Source organism: Callospermophilus lateralis, chromosome 2 (genome assembly GCF_048772815.1).
Source record: "Callospermophilus lateralis isolate mCalLat2 chromosome 2, mCalLat2.hap1, whole genome shotgun sequence".
NCBI lineage: Eukaryota > Metazoa > Chordata > Mammalia > Rodentia > Sciuridae > Callospermophilus > Callospermophilus lateralis.
In genome coordinates this window covers 157,065,063-157,084,973 of record NC_135306.1, presented here as the reverse complement: position 1 = coordinate 157,084,973, position 19,911 = coordinate 157,065,063, and the positions used below count along the sequence as shown (strand labels likewise).

The following is a 19,911-nucleotide window of genomic DNA, read 5'->3' as shown; positions in this document are numbered from 1 at the left end:
GTTTGGGGATGTATAACAGAAATGTATCTATTTTTCTTCCTCTGCTTTGTGTGACCATGTGATACACCCAACACTGCCAAGCCATAACCCTTAGTTCTCCCTAACTACATGTTGTTATTGTTTCCTGGTATGTGTGTATCATCACATGTGACACTTAAATTTAGCTTTCTAATTCTTTATCTTCAGAGCTGGCCCATCTCCTCTCTTACCATAAATGTTTCTCTTCCACCTCACAAACTCTTTTAAAGCTGTTTTTTGCAAGTGATTTATCCATTCTTGGGTCCCACATCATGAAGTTCAGGTTATGTTTATGAGATTGTAATTGCTGCTCTATGTTGTAATCTCAGTTTATGCAGTTTGTTAATCCTGCTTTGCCAATCATCAAAGTTCATTTTTATGGTTCTTTTCTATGTGAAACTACTCAGGACCTCCCACAATCATAGCTTTTCCTTCCCTTCCTACTAGTTAAACTGGTTCACAATTATCAATTTTTCTTTTCCTCTTCCTTTATTCCAATTTAATATTGTCCTGGCATTTTATTGATGGTAGAAATAACCTCTATATTGGGGCTGGGATTGTGGCTCAGCAGTAGAGCACTCGCCTAGCGCGGGTGGCCCCGGGTTCCATCCTCAGCACCACATAAAAATAAAGGCATTGTGTTGTGTCCATCTACACCTAAAAAAATAAATATATATAAAAAGAAATAACCTCTATAGACAGCAATTTGGAAATATATCAAAATTTCAAGTGCATGTACTCTTGACCCATCATTTCCACTTCAAGAGCTTCACACAGAGAGATTTTTCGCTAAAAGTATTATGTGTAACCACAAAAACTTGGAAACAAATGTCTACCAAAGTGAACTGGTTAAATTCATTAAAGCATAGTCAGCAGAAAATATGCAGACATAAGTATATATGAGGAAGTTTTTGTTGTTGTTCTTATTATACTTAGTGTGAAAAGAACTCTAAGAATGGTACATTTTTAAAAGAAAGGTTTAGAATAGTGTGAATTTGTAAACTAACACTCTCTCTCTCTCTCTCTCTCTCTCTCTCTCTCTCTCTGTGTGTGTGTGTGTGTGTGTGTGTGTGTGTGTGTGTATCCACAGGAATTGCTTGTCCATGCATAAAATAACTGCAAAGATACAAAACAAACTGATAACATTGGATCCTGACTGTTGGCTATCAGACAGGTATAGAAGGAGACCTTTTGCTATATATCCTCTTGAACTCTTGAATTTTGAATGACTGAAGTATATTTCTTATACTAATGAAAAAAGCATATTTATAAAAGCAAGAATAATAAAAATCTTCTTCCCAGGCCTGTCCATGTCTGAGCACATAAAATGTTCCAAGCTCTTGCTCTGTGGCCAGAGTCCATCATTCTGATTGCTCCTGCTGAGAAAGTGAAATCCCTCCCTTCTAAGGTCCTAACCACAAGAAGAAGGAATGATAACCTCACCACCACCTGGGTTGTAGGCCATCCCATGTTCAACCAGGAAAACCTAAAGATTCTTTCTAATTCTCTTCCTGTTCACATAAATCCCTGATAAATTGGGATAACTCCATTTGTCAGCACTCCTGGATCCCTGCTCCCCTCTTAACAAGCAGCTCTGGCAGCTATGCTCAGAACTCACTGGGTCCCACAATAGGATTCAGATGCAGGCTCCCCACACATCCCTTCTCCAATACCCTTTTGATTAATATGCCTCTGAAATGTCTTTGATCTGTGGTACCATACAGAGGCTTCCTTTGCCCCTGAGTCTTTCTGTGTGTGTGTGTGTGTATGTGTGTGTGTGTGTGTGTGTGTATGTGTGTGTATGTCTCCACATGAATTGCTTGTTCATGCATAAAATAACTGTAAAGATACAAAACAAACTGATAACATAGGATCCTGACTTCTGGTTATCAGACAGATGTAGAAGGAGACCTTTTGCTATATCTTGAATTTTGAATGATTGGGGAATATTTCTTATATTCATGTTATATCATACTCATATTTCAAGTTATATAATCCTAAATCTGGCACTAACTTTCCATCTTCTGTAATCCTGCTTTTCAGGAGTAAATCTAATTAATTAAATCTTGGATACCCTGATATAGCCCAGAACCATTGCAAAAGGTTGGAGAGAAAAGGTAAAATAAATAGGAAACTCAATATTCACCCTTAGCTCCTGTGAGCCACTACATAGCAACCCCTAAGCCGGACTGGCCATCAAAAAATCTGTGCCTCCAAGTCCTCAGGTCTTACTGAGTGGCCACAAGAAATCATTTCCATAACTCAGAGCAGACTTAAGAACCGTGGCTTAAGGGTATGATCAGAACCAGAGCAGAAAGAGCAGTCTGCAGCACTCTTGTTAACAGCAGCTTCTTTTTTTCATTGAAACATAAAATGGAATTTGAGGATAAAGCTGGAGCTATCCTGAGGAAGTTTACTTCAGTTCTGGCTACTTAAAAAAAAAAAAAAAAAAAAAAGTCCTGTTTTTTCCAAACCACAAGCAATCAGCCCTTAGGCTAAATACATTCACTGGAAAACAACAGCAGCAGTATAGGAAGGAAAGCAGCATTCCCTTTATTCACACAATTACAACCTCTGGTGACCTGAGCTAGCAAAATGTCTCACTCAAAATAAACATCTCCATCACATGACCGCAGTGCAGCTTCAGCAACACTCATAATTTTAAGTCCCTGTGCTCCAGTAGCTACAGAAAGAAGCAGAGGACCTGAGCATACTAGCAAAGAGCATGCTCAGTTACAAGAATGAGGAATTTATTTCAGGTCATGTGGCTGCTCACTGAATATCACAGGTTTAAACAGTCTACAGAATTCCTCCACATGGAAACCTAATATTTGTACTAACAATGGGGAAGGGCTGTGATCTGGTAAAACAGGGGCTAAAAACTCAGGGTCTATGTTGCCTCTTGCCAAAACTGCCTGATAAAAAAACAACAACAAAAAGCTCATATTATAAAACAATACTTCAGAAAATAAAGAAATGAGAGAGAGAGAGAGAGAGAGAGAAGTAAAATGACTGCTTTAGCAATATATATCCCAGAAGTGGGAGCTCTCCTTTCTTTCTGACTTCCCCTACAAAGGGACTGAGTGGCCACCACATTAACTGCATTTTTCCACAGGTGGACTGACTCTCCACTTACACATCCCACACATGTAATCCCTATACTGACTTGTGTACAACTAGGCAGGTGACCAAAATTGGCCCAAAGAGATGCAATCCTAGGGCTTTTTCTGGAACCTTTAAGAAAAAGAATGTCCGCAAGGGCTGCCAGCCTGGCAGGACATCAATGTACAGCTACTGACAGCATCTTTGTTACCAGATGGGAGAGACTTTCTGAGAATAAAAGAAAACCAAGTGATACAGTAAAACTGATTTTTAGTGACTGTGAAATTACCCTGATCTAGTCATATCAGACTTTTTAAATCCCAGACTTTTCAAGCTGTGTGACATAACAACTCTCTCTTCTTTTTTTCTTAAGTGTCTTTGAGTTGACTTTCTGCAACTTTAAGGCTTCTCACTAAGCTTTACTGAATTCTGCCTCCAAAGCCCTAATGTATATTCACATGTAATTACATATCTTGAAGTATTGGTAAAGTGACAAAACCAGAATAAAACCCAACTGCTTTTCTATGAACATTTAAGACACAGTCCATTTTATTAATAAATACTTCATATAGATTGGTTTTTTGTGTCTGAGACCTCTGAGGCATGTAAATATGTATTCAAGTCTACATTTCCATTTCTAACATGCTAACAATGCTTTCAGTAAGTGATCAATAAAAACTGGCTATTACTATGTGTCCTGCACTGAGTTAAGGACTGCACATACATGATCCCACTCACTCCTCAGGACAACCAAAGAAATAGCAAGTATTGCTATCTCTATCATTTTATAGGAGAAGAAATAGGGATTTGGGAGTGAAATTACTTGGCCAATATCATAAAGCTTCTGAGTAGCTTAACATGGGTCAAAGCTGGAGCTCTGAGTCTACAGCCTGTATTCTTAATCACTAGAAGCTACTGTCTCAGCTTACTAGAGATATCCTCCTTTGGCAACTAACTACACTTCTTACCAAATATAAGGAGTGGGTTTTCAAAAGCAATGTAAAGAATATGCCTACACATTGAAGTGTCCCAATTGCCAGCATTTACCCAGCAAACAGAAATATGACACGTGTCAGTGCAAACAATGTCAATACCTTTCAGAAAGGAACAATATGCATGTTTAGAGTTTTAAGAAGCCTAGAGATGAAGGTAAACCAAGTACATAGAAAATGCCAAATTCTAAACATGCATACTATGATAGGCACTTAACTTTTATAAGTTTATTTGGTCTTCACCACAAAGTTATCCATTTTATAGATAAAGAAAATGAAGTTTAGAGAAATTAAGTAACTAACTTATTGAAGTTCATAGAGCTACTGAGCAGATATATGAGTAAATCTGCCTAGGTTTTTCTGAAACCAAAACCTATCTTCGTTTAAATATAAACCTATATTTACACCCAGAATTACCTCATAATTCTGGGTGTAAATATAAAGATTTGAAGGTAAAGGCACATGAAAATGGTTGTCTAAGGTTAAAACAGGCTGATCTTTCAAATAAAAATGCTACAGAGCCTAACCCTCTCTAAACCTTTATCCAAAAAGGAGTCTGGCATGCTCTAACTAATGGCAAATGGGGCCTCAAAAACAAAAGTAAGAAAATATTCTTTTAGACAAGGCATGTGCAAGGGCACACCCATATGACCCATCAGGAGAAAAGAAACATGCAATCTGAGGGCTCCATCTGGGTCAGTGAAATGTATGTAAACAAAATGTCTCCAGACTCTCTGGATATAGTGACAGTGGCCTGTTGGGAAGCTGTACTTCATCCCAGTACATTGTCACTACCTTGGTTCTTACAGAAGACATTTTGTGTCCCTCCATGTTTGTCTGATCCTTCCCTCATTACTGCATGCCTTTCCATCCTTGTCAGCAGTTTGAGGGAGGATAAAAACTTAGAGCCAATACTGGGTGGTTTGGGTATTCCTGAAATTTGCAGCCACAGCAAAACCTGATAACTTGATATTAACAAATCATTGTGTCACTAGTTGCATAGATATTCCTGGCACCCAGTGGCTGCCACAATTGGAATTGACCAGATGGCTGAGTCCATATTAGGATAGCCCCTCCCAGTTCCTACTTATCCATGTCTAAGCTTAGAACAATTATAGGACCTTCCAGAATTTGGTTTATCGTACCCACCTCTGCTTTTCTCTGCTTTTCCTCTTGCTCTCTTTGCTCCTTCTCCATGCCAACCAGCTTGAGCTTCAGTTCAGACACTTCAGTCAACAGATCAAGCTTCTGGGTCTCAAGAGATGTGCGACTTAGCAGCTCCTACAAGAAAAACAGATCTCAAATATCATAAACCAACATTGCTACAAGGACAGCTCTAGCTCCATCTATAGATGTAAGGCAATATCTAAGTTGTATATTGCACACTACAAAACTGAGACTGCTGCATATAACCTCCAGGTCTATTAGAGATGGGCCAGGGCTGACATTGGTTCTCTCAGGGATAGCACATCCCCTGGTGTGACCCACTGTGATTTGTGAAAGACAATATGAATGACAGTTATCAAAACACATGTTTCACCACAGAAAATTCTTGTTAATTATTTCCAAACAGAAAAAAAAATACATGGGTACTCTCAAAGAATCAACTTCTTCCATCTCTATTTTTAAGGCAAATTAGAAGTTCCTCTCTACCATATAAACAAAAATTCACATTAATAATGTCTTTTTCAAAACGAAAGTTTCTAGATCACCTGCTGGGCACAGTCAATATTGAGTCCAATCTCCAACCATCTCAATATAAGATCTCATTACAGTGAACATAGATGGGATTTAGAATAGAAAGTGGATATTTATGAGTATTTACTTGATGATTATTTAGGAATCTTATTATATGAGATGGATCTTTTCTGAGAAGTACCAAAATTACAATTTGAACATTGTGGTACATAAACAAGAAGGCTGTTCTTTCCTGATTGTGAGGAGAGACCAAGAAACTTATTACTAGTTCTGCCAATGCTAGAATGGTGACTGACTACAATTATATATCTCAGATCTTTAACAACAAATTTGTCATAAATACATACACTTATAAAATACACTTACTAAAAAAACAAAGGAGATAGTAAAAAATCTGCTGAGGGTTACTAGAAATTATAAAAGACTTCAAAAACCAAAAGCACTTCCCAAAGTTCAGAACAACAGATATTTCCATTGGCAAATAGCAATGTCCTGTCATAGTAAAAATCCTGGCACATGGTAGTTCCTGGCAAGGAGAATGTTCCTGGCAATCAGGACAGCAACAGATCAAAGTAGTAGACAGAACAGACATAATATCCTTCATTGTTCTACAAATTTTGTATCATCTTGGGCCATCCCAACCCCAGTACAACAATGGTGATCTCAACATTCTGACCTAACAGTTCTGATTTCATAGATTTAAAACTGTCCTCAGATCATAAATCAAACCAGAGAGGACAGATAGTTTGACTTGGATTACATAATTCCCCAGGCCAAAGGCTGCCAGTACCTGGGACAAACTGCTCATGTGCTAACCTGAGGGGATGAAAATCTAGAAGTCCATCAACTCAGTGCAATGGATTCTCTGAGCTGAGGAGGCGGTTTCTTCCTGGACTGGCCAAACTAGAAGCTGACCGACAGGGCAGAGGTAGCAGCTCTGCAGAGCCAGAACTGGGCTACTTGGCTACAAGGAGTCAGGCAGATAAGTGAGTCCAATGCAATGGAGAATTTGGATTTGTTGAGTGCCTCCTCTGTGTCAGATACTGCTGGGTGCTTTCACATACATCCTCTTAATAAATCCTCCTAGGAATTTGACAGTAAATATTAGTATCCCAGTTCTATAGAAGAAGAAACAGAACTGTAAAGGGTAAGTAAATCTTTTGGCCAAAGACACATGCTAATCATCAGCAGCATTAGTTTTCAAACCCAGTTCTGTTTAATTCCAGAATTCATTTCTGTCTAATATATCACACTGCTTCCCAAACAGAAAAAAATTACAAGAATTTTGAGGGAAAAAAACATATATACATAGTAATAAGCAAATTTGCACTGAGCCAAGGAAATATCCTCTCAGACTGACAAGATTTCATTGAGCCACATACTATCTACCAGGGTCTGATGCTAAGGTTAGGCAGGCTATGGAGGGCCTTAAGCAATTCTTCCCTGGATGGAGGACACACAGAAATTATGAGTATTCTTGGTCTTGAGTATTTGAATTTCTCAAGATGTAATCATCCCCATATCACCTATTCCCTTAACCCCCTCCTCTTCTTCTTTCTCCCCCTGACCCTTACTTTCTACCATCTCATTGTCTATCTCTTCCCATCTTTCATCTACCTGCCTTGTTTAAAAAATGATTTAAGGCAGTTTGCAAAATAGATATATCCAGGTTAAAAAAAATCCTAAAATTAAAGCAGATAGAAATAGAAGTTGAACTCAAGAGTTACAGTTCATAGAAAACTCATGCTATAAAGTCCTGTGAACAAGTAGGAATGGACTATAATGAATATGAAAGCTTACTTACTGCAATGCAACAGAGAAAAGGAAAAATTATACAAATTAAGGTCCACAAGAACAATTACTTCAGAGATCTAAAAAAGAAAAGTTCTCTAGGAGACTTCATTTATATTTTTAAATACTTACCAGAAGCCAACACTTAGGGACATCATGTTAAAATACAGCCCTTGTTGACTACTTGAGTGCTGTAAGATGATATTCATGCAATTTTTCTACTGATGAGCATTTGAGATACTGCTTTGGTGGAATTCAAAAAAGCTTCAGAATGTGTCTCCCTTGAAAGTTAAAAGTCTATTCTACTTCCGCTACTGCCAAAATCTCTCTAGCTGTTTTAACTACCAGTTGTAATTGGTCATACCAGTGTTCTAGCTGATGAGAATAATATTGTAATTGGTTCCAATATCCAGTCCAATTAGCCAGTTTTTCACTTGGTCATGCTCACATTGAAAGTGGACATTCCAGTTGGACATGCTAGTGTTAATTAGAAACCTATTATGATTCACTAATAATAAAGCTTTGGCTTACTGTCTCCTAGCTTGTAACTATTAGCATGTTCTTCTACCTGTGATGATCATCTTCCCCTTGTCCTTGTCAATAAATGTTCTAGTACATGAATTCAAAACGCAGTCTTCAATAAGCTTACTGCAATCCAGCTCTACTTCACTATCTCCAGACTGAGCAAGGCCTCTTACCACTTATTATGTACTGGAATATCTAAAAATATATAACTTAGTAGGAATTAATCACTGACATTCTCAATTACTCCTTCTACTTCCAAAATAAACAGAATCTTGTATTTTCTCACAGTTCTTCCATGTTCTTCCCAGTCATCTTAAGTAGAGGACACTGTGTTCCCACCAACCCAATTTACTGAACACCTTCGTCCCTGTTCCAGGACTGCTTCCAGACCACTGTTTGTCTCCACTAATCATCTACATCAACCCTCCTCTTATAAGGCAGCACCATTCAGTTATATTCTCCCCAAATATCCAGAACCAAGACATTCTCTCATTTCCCATCAACAGCTTTCATCAATATCTTTTCTACCTACTTTGGGCACTTTGTGTCTCCTCAGTAGATTCAACATCGTCGTTAATGACGTTTCTACTCAGTAGTCACATTGACCTTCTGTTCAGCTTCACAGTGAATCTCGGCTCCCACAGGCTTTACTTCTACTTCCTTTTAGCTTCTCAGAAGCATGGCCAGAGCTTGATTCTCATCTTTACCCAGAATGTGTTTTCTCTGCTTCTAAAATCCTCAACTCTGAAATTCCCTCCACTGGCCACAATCTTCTAACCTTTCAACTGCCCTACTTGCTCACTCAATATCTAATTTCTTCTTCTGTGACCACTAGTTACTTAGTAACTCATTGTTTTCCTGGTTTATCAGCTTCCTTTAAGCAGTACTTGTCTCCCTATCCACTAGATACCGTAAGGTTAGTCATTTCAATTGTACTCTTATTTATACCAAAAAATCCTTCACCCAGCAAACCCTACTCTGAAACCTGATGTACTGTGTGTTCATTAGAGCCCAATTCAGTCAAGTCTCAGTCTTCTGTTTTGTTTCCATTACCAATGGCATGACAATTACTAGCAAAAGTCATTTAATGATGGTTTTGATACAAATTCACACTATCAAATTACAGTCTATCTTCCAATACTGCCTGAAAAATGTTGTGCTCATCTCTGATTCCTTTCAGGGATTTCTCCAAATCTTTTCTGTTCTCAAGCCATAAACCCCACAATGCACCCCTCTCTTCTTCAAATAATTTCTCCTCGTGTTTACTGAAAAGCGAAAAACCAACAGATTATTCATTGAACTTAAGTTCTTCCTATTTCAACATTTTCCAGAATCATCTCATTCTTATCCCCTAAATCCCTGTCTTAGAAGTAGCAAGCACTCGGCTCCTTTCCAAGGCTAATGTGCCACAACAGCACATGGCCATCCTCTCTGTCAGGTTCTTTCACTTTTTAGAACAGTTTCCTAACCCCAAAAGTTTCCAGATTGCACAGAAAAAGTATGCATCAAAGGATACAGTGCTTCCAGAATTTGTTCCTGAATCGTCACCTCTCACTGACCTTCCTGTCTCTTGCCATTTCTCAGTCTCCAGATTCTTCAGGCATCCTCACACGACCTGATGAAACTTATCTTTGACTTTGTCCCTGTGTTATGGACCTGCTTCTCTCTCTAGCTGGTAACTCAGAATGACTCCCATTCACATGGCCCTAGCCTCTCCTTCACCTCTGTGCTCTGTTTGAGGAGTTCCCAGCAAGCTCAGTACTAGTCTAGGGTAGGACCATCAATCATCCACTTTGACAGGCATTTAATCTCTCCTCACCATCAGCTCTCATTCCTCAGGCTATAAACATGATCAAATTTCTGACATTCTTAAGAAACTCCCCTCTTGACCCTGACTGCCCCTCAAGTTACCACCATCAACTCCCATGTCCTCTTCCCTGGGCAAGTACATGCTGTGTGTTTAAGTGCTGTGTTTCTCTGCCCTTTCCTCCCCTCTTCATAACCAAGCTTTAAAAATAATATATCTCTGGGGCAGGGGTTGTGGCTCAGTGGTACAGCGTTTGCCTAGCATGTGTGAGGCACTGGGTACAATTCTCAGCACACATGTAATTTAAAAATAGGTCCATCAACAACTAAAATATATATATATATATTTTAAAAAATAATCTATCTCTGCTGCCTCATCTTCTCAACAAGATGTCTGCCTACCTGAAATCTGGTTTCTGCCTTCACAAGTAGGGAACAGAAATAGTTCTGGTCTGGAAACTAATGTCCAACCTTTCAGAAGCTCTGAGATGTAAACTTTTTAATTTCCAAGAAAGACAATATATTTGTCCTTCTGGAAGAGGTTAGTGGTAGTGGTGAAGTATAGGGATCCTGACTATACTTCTTGGTTCTTAACAGTCTCCACTTCATCAACTGGTATAAGCTACTCCGTGCCACCCCATCTTCTCTGTTCCAGATTTTCTTGACCTTTCTTTTTCCTCTTCATCTGTTTTGCTGACTGCTTTTATTCTGTTTACACTTAAAGGAAAACATTCATGAGACCCTAGTTCTCATTTCCAGAACTGACTCAGCTCTGGATCCAGCCTCCTTGTCTGGAGCACTAACATCTTCCCCAGGCAAGGTTTGCCCCACACTCAGGAATCCTGACTTCCATGGGGTAATCCTGCTGGGACTCTCTTGGAGTCCTGCAGCTACCACGATGTGCGGGGAGGGAAGGGGAAGCGGGGCAGAGGGCTGAGGATAAGGGGCAAAGGTTTCATAAACAGCATTCTGCTTGCTCCTAATTGTTTCAAGGTTTCCTGTAGGATGAGGAGGGAGGGGTATGATGGGCTTGTTTTACTTACTGTGAAGGATCATGAAACTGGCTAATGATGCCTCAGGAAAAACAGTGGATAAAATTATCACTCACCTCTCTAACTTCACCACTACCACTAATCTCTTCCAGAAGGACAAATACATCTCCTTTCCCAGAGATGAAAGAAAGTTTACATCTTAGAATAACTCTCCATTTCCTTTTGCCCAAGCTCAGGTTCTGACTGGAGCTGATAAAAAGAATTTGCCTTTCAGGCCACATGTTGAAGCAATTACCTCCATCTTTAAGTGTGGAATATGACCCAGGGAATTACTGACCAATGACAGAGGACTACAACCAGGCTGGCAATCTGAAACTAGAATGAAATAATGGGCCATGGAAAGACATGTAAGAAAAAAATATGTTCCTTTGCCCTTTGATGCAAAAGACCTGAGTCTTGCCAGGAAGCCTGGATCATGAGTAACACTGTGCAGAGAAGAAGTGCTTACAGTAAAGTTTGAGTCCAGATTCAGTCCCCACTAACTAGACCATCTCGCTGAACCTCAGTCTTACCTATAAAAAGAGGTTAATGTATCTCTCCTTGCTGTGGTCTAAGATGCTCAACATCAAACAAGATAAACATAAAAAAACTAGTTATTTGTGCCTCATGAATCTCCCAGAGGGAATTTTAGAGAATATTTGGGAAATGCCTGCTTTCTTCACACATGACTCAGTGTCTCACCTCCTTGAATGGATTTGTGCTTCTTCCAGATCATATACATGGACCTGTTTAATATTCCAGAAATACCTTTTTACTAGCCAGGCACTGATCAAGTGTCCTAGGCCCCCAAACCCCCTGCTCAACATCTTAACTTATATAGGCCATTTGTATGATAGTGAATTTTTAAAACAAGAATAATTTTACAATTCTAGGTGGTAGTAGAGTTGGATGACGTAGAGTCCATATTATATCCTGTAAGAAAAGTCCATATTATAACATGTAAGAAAAACATGTCCATCAACCTTCCCAGACCAACTGCCAGTAGTCAGTTATAGAAGCTCATGTCCAGTGACTCCCAATCTTCTACACTGTCACTCTGCATGCTTCACCTAAAAGGCATCCAAAGAAATAAAGCTGACCAAACCCAGAAACTCTGGGTCAGGTGGGAGACCTGAAACAAAGGCTGTTGTCACCCAGGGTTTCCCATAGCAGTAGGGTAGTGTCTTCAACAAAGAAATGGAGGTTTTCCTTTTGGCACTGTATATCACTTCTGTTCTTGATGTTAATTATATCTGTAAATAGCCAGTCTCTGGGAAAAATTTCTCTGTGGCTGACGCCCTATGTAAAATCTCTGATCCACTAGGTGCCATGAGCTTCTTCCCTGAGATCATGCTCCTCTGGAGAAGGGTCAGTGATCAAGGCAAAGAAGCTCAATGTGCAGTAATGAACCAGATCTCAGAAAATCCAGAGACCACTTTAGAAAAAGCCATGTGGCCTGAAATATACCAACAGACCCAGAGGAGCTTTTCCTGATATAGAGATTTTGTCCACCAGCATAGTCTGAGCAAATCATGAGGAAGTCACTGACTCAGGCTATATTCCTGGGGTGCAATTCTGGGCCCTGGGTTCAGATGGCTTCATTATGTAGCTGGGTAAATGTGAAGATGTGCTCAAGAACCAGAGACAGTCCCCATTAACTCTTGATGGAAGTACCTTCAGAGCTCTATATCCAGGCTCAGACAGTTCCAGATCAATGAAGCTGACTCAGGTTGTCCCTCATTTAAAGACCTATGTATACACTTCCTGAGAAATGTCTTCTCTTAATGGGGAAAGTTTCCTGGAAAAGCCAGACATGCTCAATGAGTCTGAGACCATAATCGAAGAAGCTACTTCTTCAGGCAGTTCCCAGGGGTACTCAGAGCGTCTCCTTTCCCACCCTGCACCCAGCAGAGGGTCACAGACAAGAAATATTATTTTGTGCTCAAATGTGTCCCCAGTCTATGTTCTGCTCATATGGACCTGCCCCTGTGCTGACTCTCTGTTTCTGGTTTGCCTGTCTAATCCCAAGATGGGGGTCTTCATGTTCTCTCCTTCTGGAGGCTTAATGGGTTCACATACAGATGAAAATAGCTGGGAGCTGAGAGATAAACAATAAGCAAGGACTGAGTTGGGCTAGGCTGAGAGGTGCCTGGCTCATGAGTTGGGTGGGAGATAACTCTTCCTCTTGGCCTCCTGAAGGAGGTTGACATTGGATATGAGAGCAGCTGTGGGATGGGCTTGCTGGAGCCTGAGGACAGGATCTGGGCTATGCTTATTTGGGAGTCCTTAAGTCCCCCAGTGATATTTCAGTCAGAAATGGGAGCAAAGTCTACAGTAGACTTCAGATTAGAGGTTTACAGGCTAGTCTTGACCTATAGATGTATACTCTGATTCGCATGACATTTTAAATTAGTTGGCAATATAGGAAAATAAATACTTTTAAATCTTCAATTCAAGACTTTTAGCTTTTTGTGAAAAATAGGACTATCTAGCATTATGCAGCTCATACAGGCAGTCAACTGGAATTGAATAATAATTGCCACCATTAGGATGCATTCAATGTGCAGAGTATCAGAAGCAGCATCCCTAGGGATGCACTGTGTCTGCAGGCAGTCAGAAGGACCCGCTAGAGACAGGAAAAGGGTCTCGTTCAGATAAGCCAGGCTTGGATCAGGGCAGGAATGGTCTAAGGCTAGCAGAAGGAGGCAATTGTTTGCCTCCATTCTCTGCCTCTAGGCCATGAGTCATTCCTGCTCCTAATACTAGAAGCCAAGAGCCCTGCAGCTCAGGATATCTCTGCCAATTTGAACAGGTCTCCGCCTGCCCCCAGTTCAGAGGACATGTAAATACTCTAAGCTGTAGATGGCATTACATCAGTGCTGTGATACAAGAATCAAGTGTCTATACAGATAGCATCAAGCGGATTTCAGGAAAGCAATAGCAAGTGCAAAAACTTGAGATGCTCAAATGTGTCCCATGTCTTAAACAAACAATGTGTCAAGAAATTTTACATTTGAAAGATTGAGAGAACAAAAAGAAACTTTATGGGCACAAAAATAACTTGGTCAAGCTCAGGAAGATCTTAAAAGATAAAAGTGGCAAATAAAGAGCTACCATATTTCCAAATATACCAGGTCACAATATGCAAATTATCTCAACTCATTACACACAAGAAAGAAGATCTAGAATAAACAGATACAAAGGGTAATTGATCTTAAGACTTTTTAAAAAGTCTAAAATGCCATCCAGGGGGTAATGCCAGACACTCTCCATGTGGTGCTGGGCACCTACATCATACTCCTTGACACAGAGACTCTGAGGATGGAGCAGAAACACAGCCAAAGAGAGATGTAGAACAGTCCAGAAGAGAAGCCAGGGCAGCCAGGCAGATAACTCAGGCACTACAATGCATTCATTCTCTGACCTCTGATTATGTGGTTACTCACCAGACACCACGTTCCTGAAATATCAACCTTCTGACATTTTTCTCATGTGTTCCCTTCTGCATTCAAATTTTTGTGGTTTCTTTTTGGATTATTCACAACACTCCATCATCTTCCTCCCTTATCCTTTCCATCTCAAAGTCACACTTGTGCAGACTTGAAAATATAATCTAGTGCGATGTTTTATGCACTCTTCATGACAATGCTCCCTTGCCATTTCATATTTTTCCCATCACACTATTTTCCTTCCTGAGTCTTCAAAAGAAACATTCATGAAAACAACAACAAAAGAATTGACTCCTATTGCTACTCAGATTTTCAGGGAATATTGTAAACAAGAGAAATGACATATGAATCTAAAAAGAAAGCCAAATGGAGCCAACAACAAGGTAACTTATTAATCAGTTATGAAAAGATAAACTAACAACAATCTCTGAGTTGTTGATACAGTTTTTATGAAGACATATGCATAAAAATACTGACCCCCCCCCTTTTTTTTTCTTTAAGTTCTTCAAATGAAACTCTGGAACTAAGGCGTTTTATTTTAAGACCAAAGGTAAAATGCAAAGCCTATATTTATTACTATACTGTCAAGAAACATTTTAATTTTAGGCTGATCACAACAATAAAAAAATGTTGGAGCTTGAGGGAAAGTTTATAAGCAGTTATCTAATTGAAACCACTCATTTTAAAGGAATGATTTTTGTTCTTTGAAGAAATGGTGAGCACCTTTTATATGTCAAGTACCACATTGGGAGTTACAAAGCATATACACATAAACTTCAGGAATGGTTTAATTTAAAAAAATAACTGAAAATCCAAGAATAATTTAAGTTAATGTTAATAGTTTAATTTAAAAATCTCGGGCTGGGGATGTGACTCAAGCGGTAGCGCGCTCGCCTGGCATGCATGCGGCCCGGGTTTGATCCTCAGCACCACATACAAAAAACAAAGATGTTGTGTCCGCCAAGAACTAAAAAATAAATATTAAGATATTCTCTCTCTCTCTCTCTCTCTCTCTCTCTCTCTCTCTCTCTCTCTAAAAAAAAAAATAAAAAATAAAAATCTAATTAGCATCTAAAGTTGAGCACCTAAAGCTGTAATAACTTCAGCTCATTTTACAATAAAGTAAAACTATTCAGGAAAAGAATGGTTACATCAAATATGATAGTTTCACTAAAAAAAAATCATATTGTAAATGACAGTAACAATGACTGTACAGCAAAAGTTTTAAAATGGAAAAAAGTCACCATATTCTATTAATCACACAAAACCTGAGAGCAGAATTGTATCCCTGTATGATCATGGCTTTGTAAATTATGTGAACACATAATGAACACATCCAAAAGAAAAGAGGGAAAGGACATTATTTGAACATTAGGGAAGCAGCTAAATTTTTTTCATTTTGATGCCTATTAAATTATATTAAGATGCTCTTCATGTAATGATTTGTATTGAGAAAACCACAGAGTGAGAGGGAGTAAAATGAGAATGGCAAAAGAGCAAAAAATAAGCTGACAAATTGACATTCTAAAACCCAGGTGCTGCTAGCAGTCAAACAGTGGTTCCTGTGATAAGAGCAGGGTGACACAGCCAGTGGAGCTCTCAGCACCAGGCCTGGAGAAAGTGTGGCCTAGGAATCCGTCTAACCAGCTCAGCAGGTTATTCCTCTCAGGCTGGCCCTTCTCCACCCTCACTCTCAGGCTGGTTTCACCTGCTGTCTAAACACTGCACACTGAGCAGCCAGTTCTACCTCCAGGCGGGCTGGGAAAGTAAGCAGAGCACAGAAGGGGGCTTTAACACAGGAGCTGATTCAAGCCTAGTGCCCTTCCACCCCACCTGACCTTACCTGTTGAAGCATTTCTTCAGCAGCATTGAGTTTCACCTGGTGCCCTTCCAGACACACTTCTAAGTCCCGAATCTTCTCTCCTTGGGCTTCCACTTGGTCTGTGAGAACACTCACCTGTTCCAGGAAATAAAGCACCAAAGAGTAGAGTGGCAGGGACTGTATGAGAGCAAAGTTTCCCCACTGAGTATGAGCAGTGAAAGTGCAACACTGACTCATGTGTGAGGAGGAACAGCTTTTCTTTTAGGTGAGTAGAAGGTGGGGAAGTGTCCTGGATGAAGGCAACACTAGTTCTTACCTTACCAGGTAGTCTTGGTCAATGCCCAAACGATGTTGGTCACATTCCTGCTCTTGACAGACTCCAGAGAAAAGCACCCAACAGCCAGGAGAGCTACCTCTAGGTTGGACCCCTGCTCCTGATTCCTCTAAGAGAGCATTGCGACCTCAAGGCATATCTCAGCTGGCTTGCCAGAGCTTCTGCCACCTTATGTGGAAGAGCAATCCAAACCTCTATGGAAACCAACCAATGACCTAACCTCTCTCATAAGGGTGTGAGGACTACTCACCTATCAGGCAAGTGTTTTGAAGTAATTAAGGAATGTGGAACGCAAAGGGCATGTATTAGCACTGACAAAACTTGGCTCCAGAGAGGTTTTTGTGCTTTACAGGCCAAAACATGACTTTAAGTCATTCATATACAGAAGCCACACTGCACATATGTGGTAGAAAACAGTCATTTTTCTGAGGAACCCTGAGATTCTCTATGGAAAACATTAATAAAAACCCACTTATAATAAGTTATTTAAATTATGCCCTAAATACATACTGTGAGGGGTTTCATAGTCTTCTGTTTCTTTTCCTTCCTTCCTTCCTTCCTTCCTTCCTTCCTTCCTTCCTTCCTTTCTTTCTTTCTTTCTTTCATTAGGAGATACCTCAAATCAGGAAGATGAATAAGAGAATAGGTGGCCTCCCAAAAGCAAAGAAATCAATGGTTGGTAATACTTTTTGGGTGGAGTCATTGTTGTTCACAAATAAATTATTCTAAATTATTTCTCAATCTATAATGGAATGATAGATGGAGCATGAAACAGATAATGTGAGTTAATTTATGAGTGTTTAAATAAACTGTACGACTTAGAAAGATTCCATTTAAAAAGAAATGAATCTAAACTAACAGGCTTTAACCCTTCCATGTTTATGTTCCCAAATAATGAATGAATTATTGAAACATATTCCTGACATTGATGCATGTTTTGCTAATATTTCAATTTTAATTAAAAAATTGGGCTTCTTCTGTCAACTAGACCCATCTTAAACAATAAACCTTTTTGTGTTTTTGTTGCTTGTTTTTTTTTTAATCCTTGTTCAATACTGTTGGTACCCATTTCAACTATTAATTCCACTTTCAAAAGAGTAGGATTCTGGGGGATTGGTTCTGCTTTCTGGGACTCAGAGTTCTTGTTTGGAAAGGATGTTTTATGGTTAATCCCATTATGAGGATTAACACCTATATGTCTACACTATGCCTTGGGGCCATGTGCTAGTGATACCCTGAGGAATAATATATAGTCTCCAGAATTCAGTAGCTCATAGTTCAGTTGCACATAAGATTAAAGGGATCTCGAGACTTCTACACTAAGTATTATGAATGGTGAGGTGTAGAAAATAAACACAAAACATATAAAGATTCTACAATGTAAACTTCATTCAATAAAGACAAATATATTTTGAACCCCTTCTACATAATGGGCATAATATTAGGTAAAGAGGGATACAAAAGGGGGTGGGGGATGAAAATCTTTGCCTTAAAGGAATTACACTATAATTTAGACAAATATTTTTATTTTGCTTTTCATTAATCCTAGAAGCAAACTATTTTGTTATGTATGTTTGTCTTGTGTTCTATGAATAGAAAAATAAACAGGAACACATCCTAGACCAAGGACTCAAATTAATTCAGTCTGGCTAAACTGCTGTGGGAATTAAGCAAGAGGCTATACCCCACTGAGGATCTGTCTAACCAACTCCAGAGGCCCCCAAGGAACAGGAACAGGAGTGAACATGTAAAAGCTGCTTTGAGAGTCTGTCTACAAGCTTGCCTAGAAACCACTGGGGTCAACTTCTGCTTCCTGGTAAGTAGCTTCCCAACTGTGTTATGATTATCTAAACAGGGATTATTCAAGAATTTGAAATTTTTAAAAAAATGAATGTAACAGCATTTTGACACAGGACTTCTTTATTAAATTATAATCCTCTCTAAATAGAAACGTGTTATTTCAATCACAAAGGGTCCCAGTTCAAAAGTTTGCAATTTCATACTGTTTACTACAAAATTCTAAATTGAATACTTCTTTATTAATCATGTCATTAGGATGGAGTTTCAAAGTAGACATTCTTCAAAACATCTGTGCAGTAAAATCTGGCCATGCTACTCTCAGGTGGGTCCCTAGGGACTATAGACATGATGGCCCTTGCTGTCCTTTCTGCACACTAAGCATGCTCCTGCCTCAGTGTGTGAGCTGGACTGACTACTGCCTCTGCTGGAATGTACTTCTCCAAGTATCAGCTCCCCTCTTAGCTTCCTCCTGACACAGAGGCCTTCCCTAACTTCCTTATCTGGCTTCACTTTCCTCCTGAATACTTATTACCACCAGAAATATTTTATTTATTGGTTTGTTTATTACTGTCCTCTCCCTACCCCATCCTACTCCCTGCCTCTCTCTCTTTCTCTACAAGAACAGGGACTTGATCTATTTTGTTCACTGTTGTATACCCAGCACCTAAAACCAGTATCTGACAGATGAGTTGTAGATACTCAATTATTTTATAATGAATGAGTTATTTTAAAATCATTGAAGTAAAAAGAACAAAAGTAGGGTGCAAATCTCCTCTTCTATTCCACTGCCAGTCTTATTCATCACTCTTCAAGCTTTTTAAGGAGCTATGATTAGGATATTAATCTTTATATTCTCCAATTGTCAATTAATGTCTGATGCATACCAGACCTCAAACCTTGCTAAATTGATTTATGTATTTGAGGCTAACACAGCAGAACTCCTGTTTCAGTAATAGACTTCCTATGAGAATGTCTAACTTCATATAGTACCAACACAGGTTTTCAGAAGTGAAAAAGTTTCTTTGGCTCACTTTCTCTGTGGGAAGTTTAGGAGTTCCTCTGTTTGAAGCAAGAAAGCCATCAAAGGCTTAGCCATTGTTACTAGCTCCAGGGGATTTGGCATCAATGTGATCAGTCTAGATTTAGCTTCAGACACTTTGGACTTGATTCCGTTAGCGTTTACTCTGAGGCCTGCATCACTCAGAGACATTTTATTAGTGATTTGAAGATGATCTCATCTCCCTTACAAGACTGTGATCCTGAGGACAGGACCCATTTTGTTCATTCTTAGCACCAGGTCATCAGCCTGGCCACAAGGCTTCAAGTGCGTAGAGCCAGTGCTTAGTGGTGTATAATATAAATGAATGAATCACAGTCCTCCAAAGTCAAGTCAGCTAAATTGTGCTCCCAGTTACTTTCTGCTTTTAGAAAAAGCCTATTTGAAAAACATACACTCTGGGAGCAGGAATACTCCAACAGAAAAAGCCCCTATCTCTTGGGGAAGATACAGAGCTACAGGTAACAGGTAAACTGGTTACCAACC

General features: G+C 39.4%; 1 protein-coding gene across 23 annotated transcripts in view; it reads right to left on the bottom strand.

Annotated features, from left to right (window-relative positions):
* Positions 1-19,911, bottom strand: part of Ppfibp2 (PPFIB scaffold protein 2) — a 148,655-nt gene that overhangs the window by 40,378 nt on the left and 88,366 nt on the right. For 18 of the 23 annotated variants that reach the window (XM_076846806.2, XM_076846811.2, XM_076846803.2 and 15 more), the window contains 2 exons: positions 16,256-16,369; positions 5,262-5,393 (listed from right to left, as the gene is read on the bottom strand). In XM_076846806.2, the coding sequence (XP_076702921.1) occupies positions 5,262-5,393; positions 16,256-16,369 (246 nt within the window). The other 5 variants (XM_076846822.2, XM_076846827.2, XM_076846826.2 and 2 more) reach the window with 4 other exon arrangements.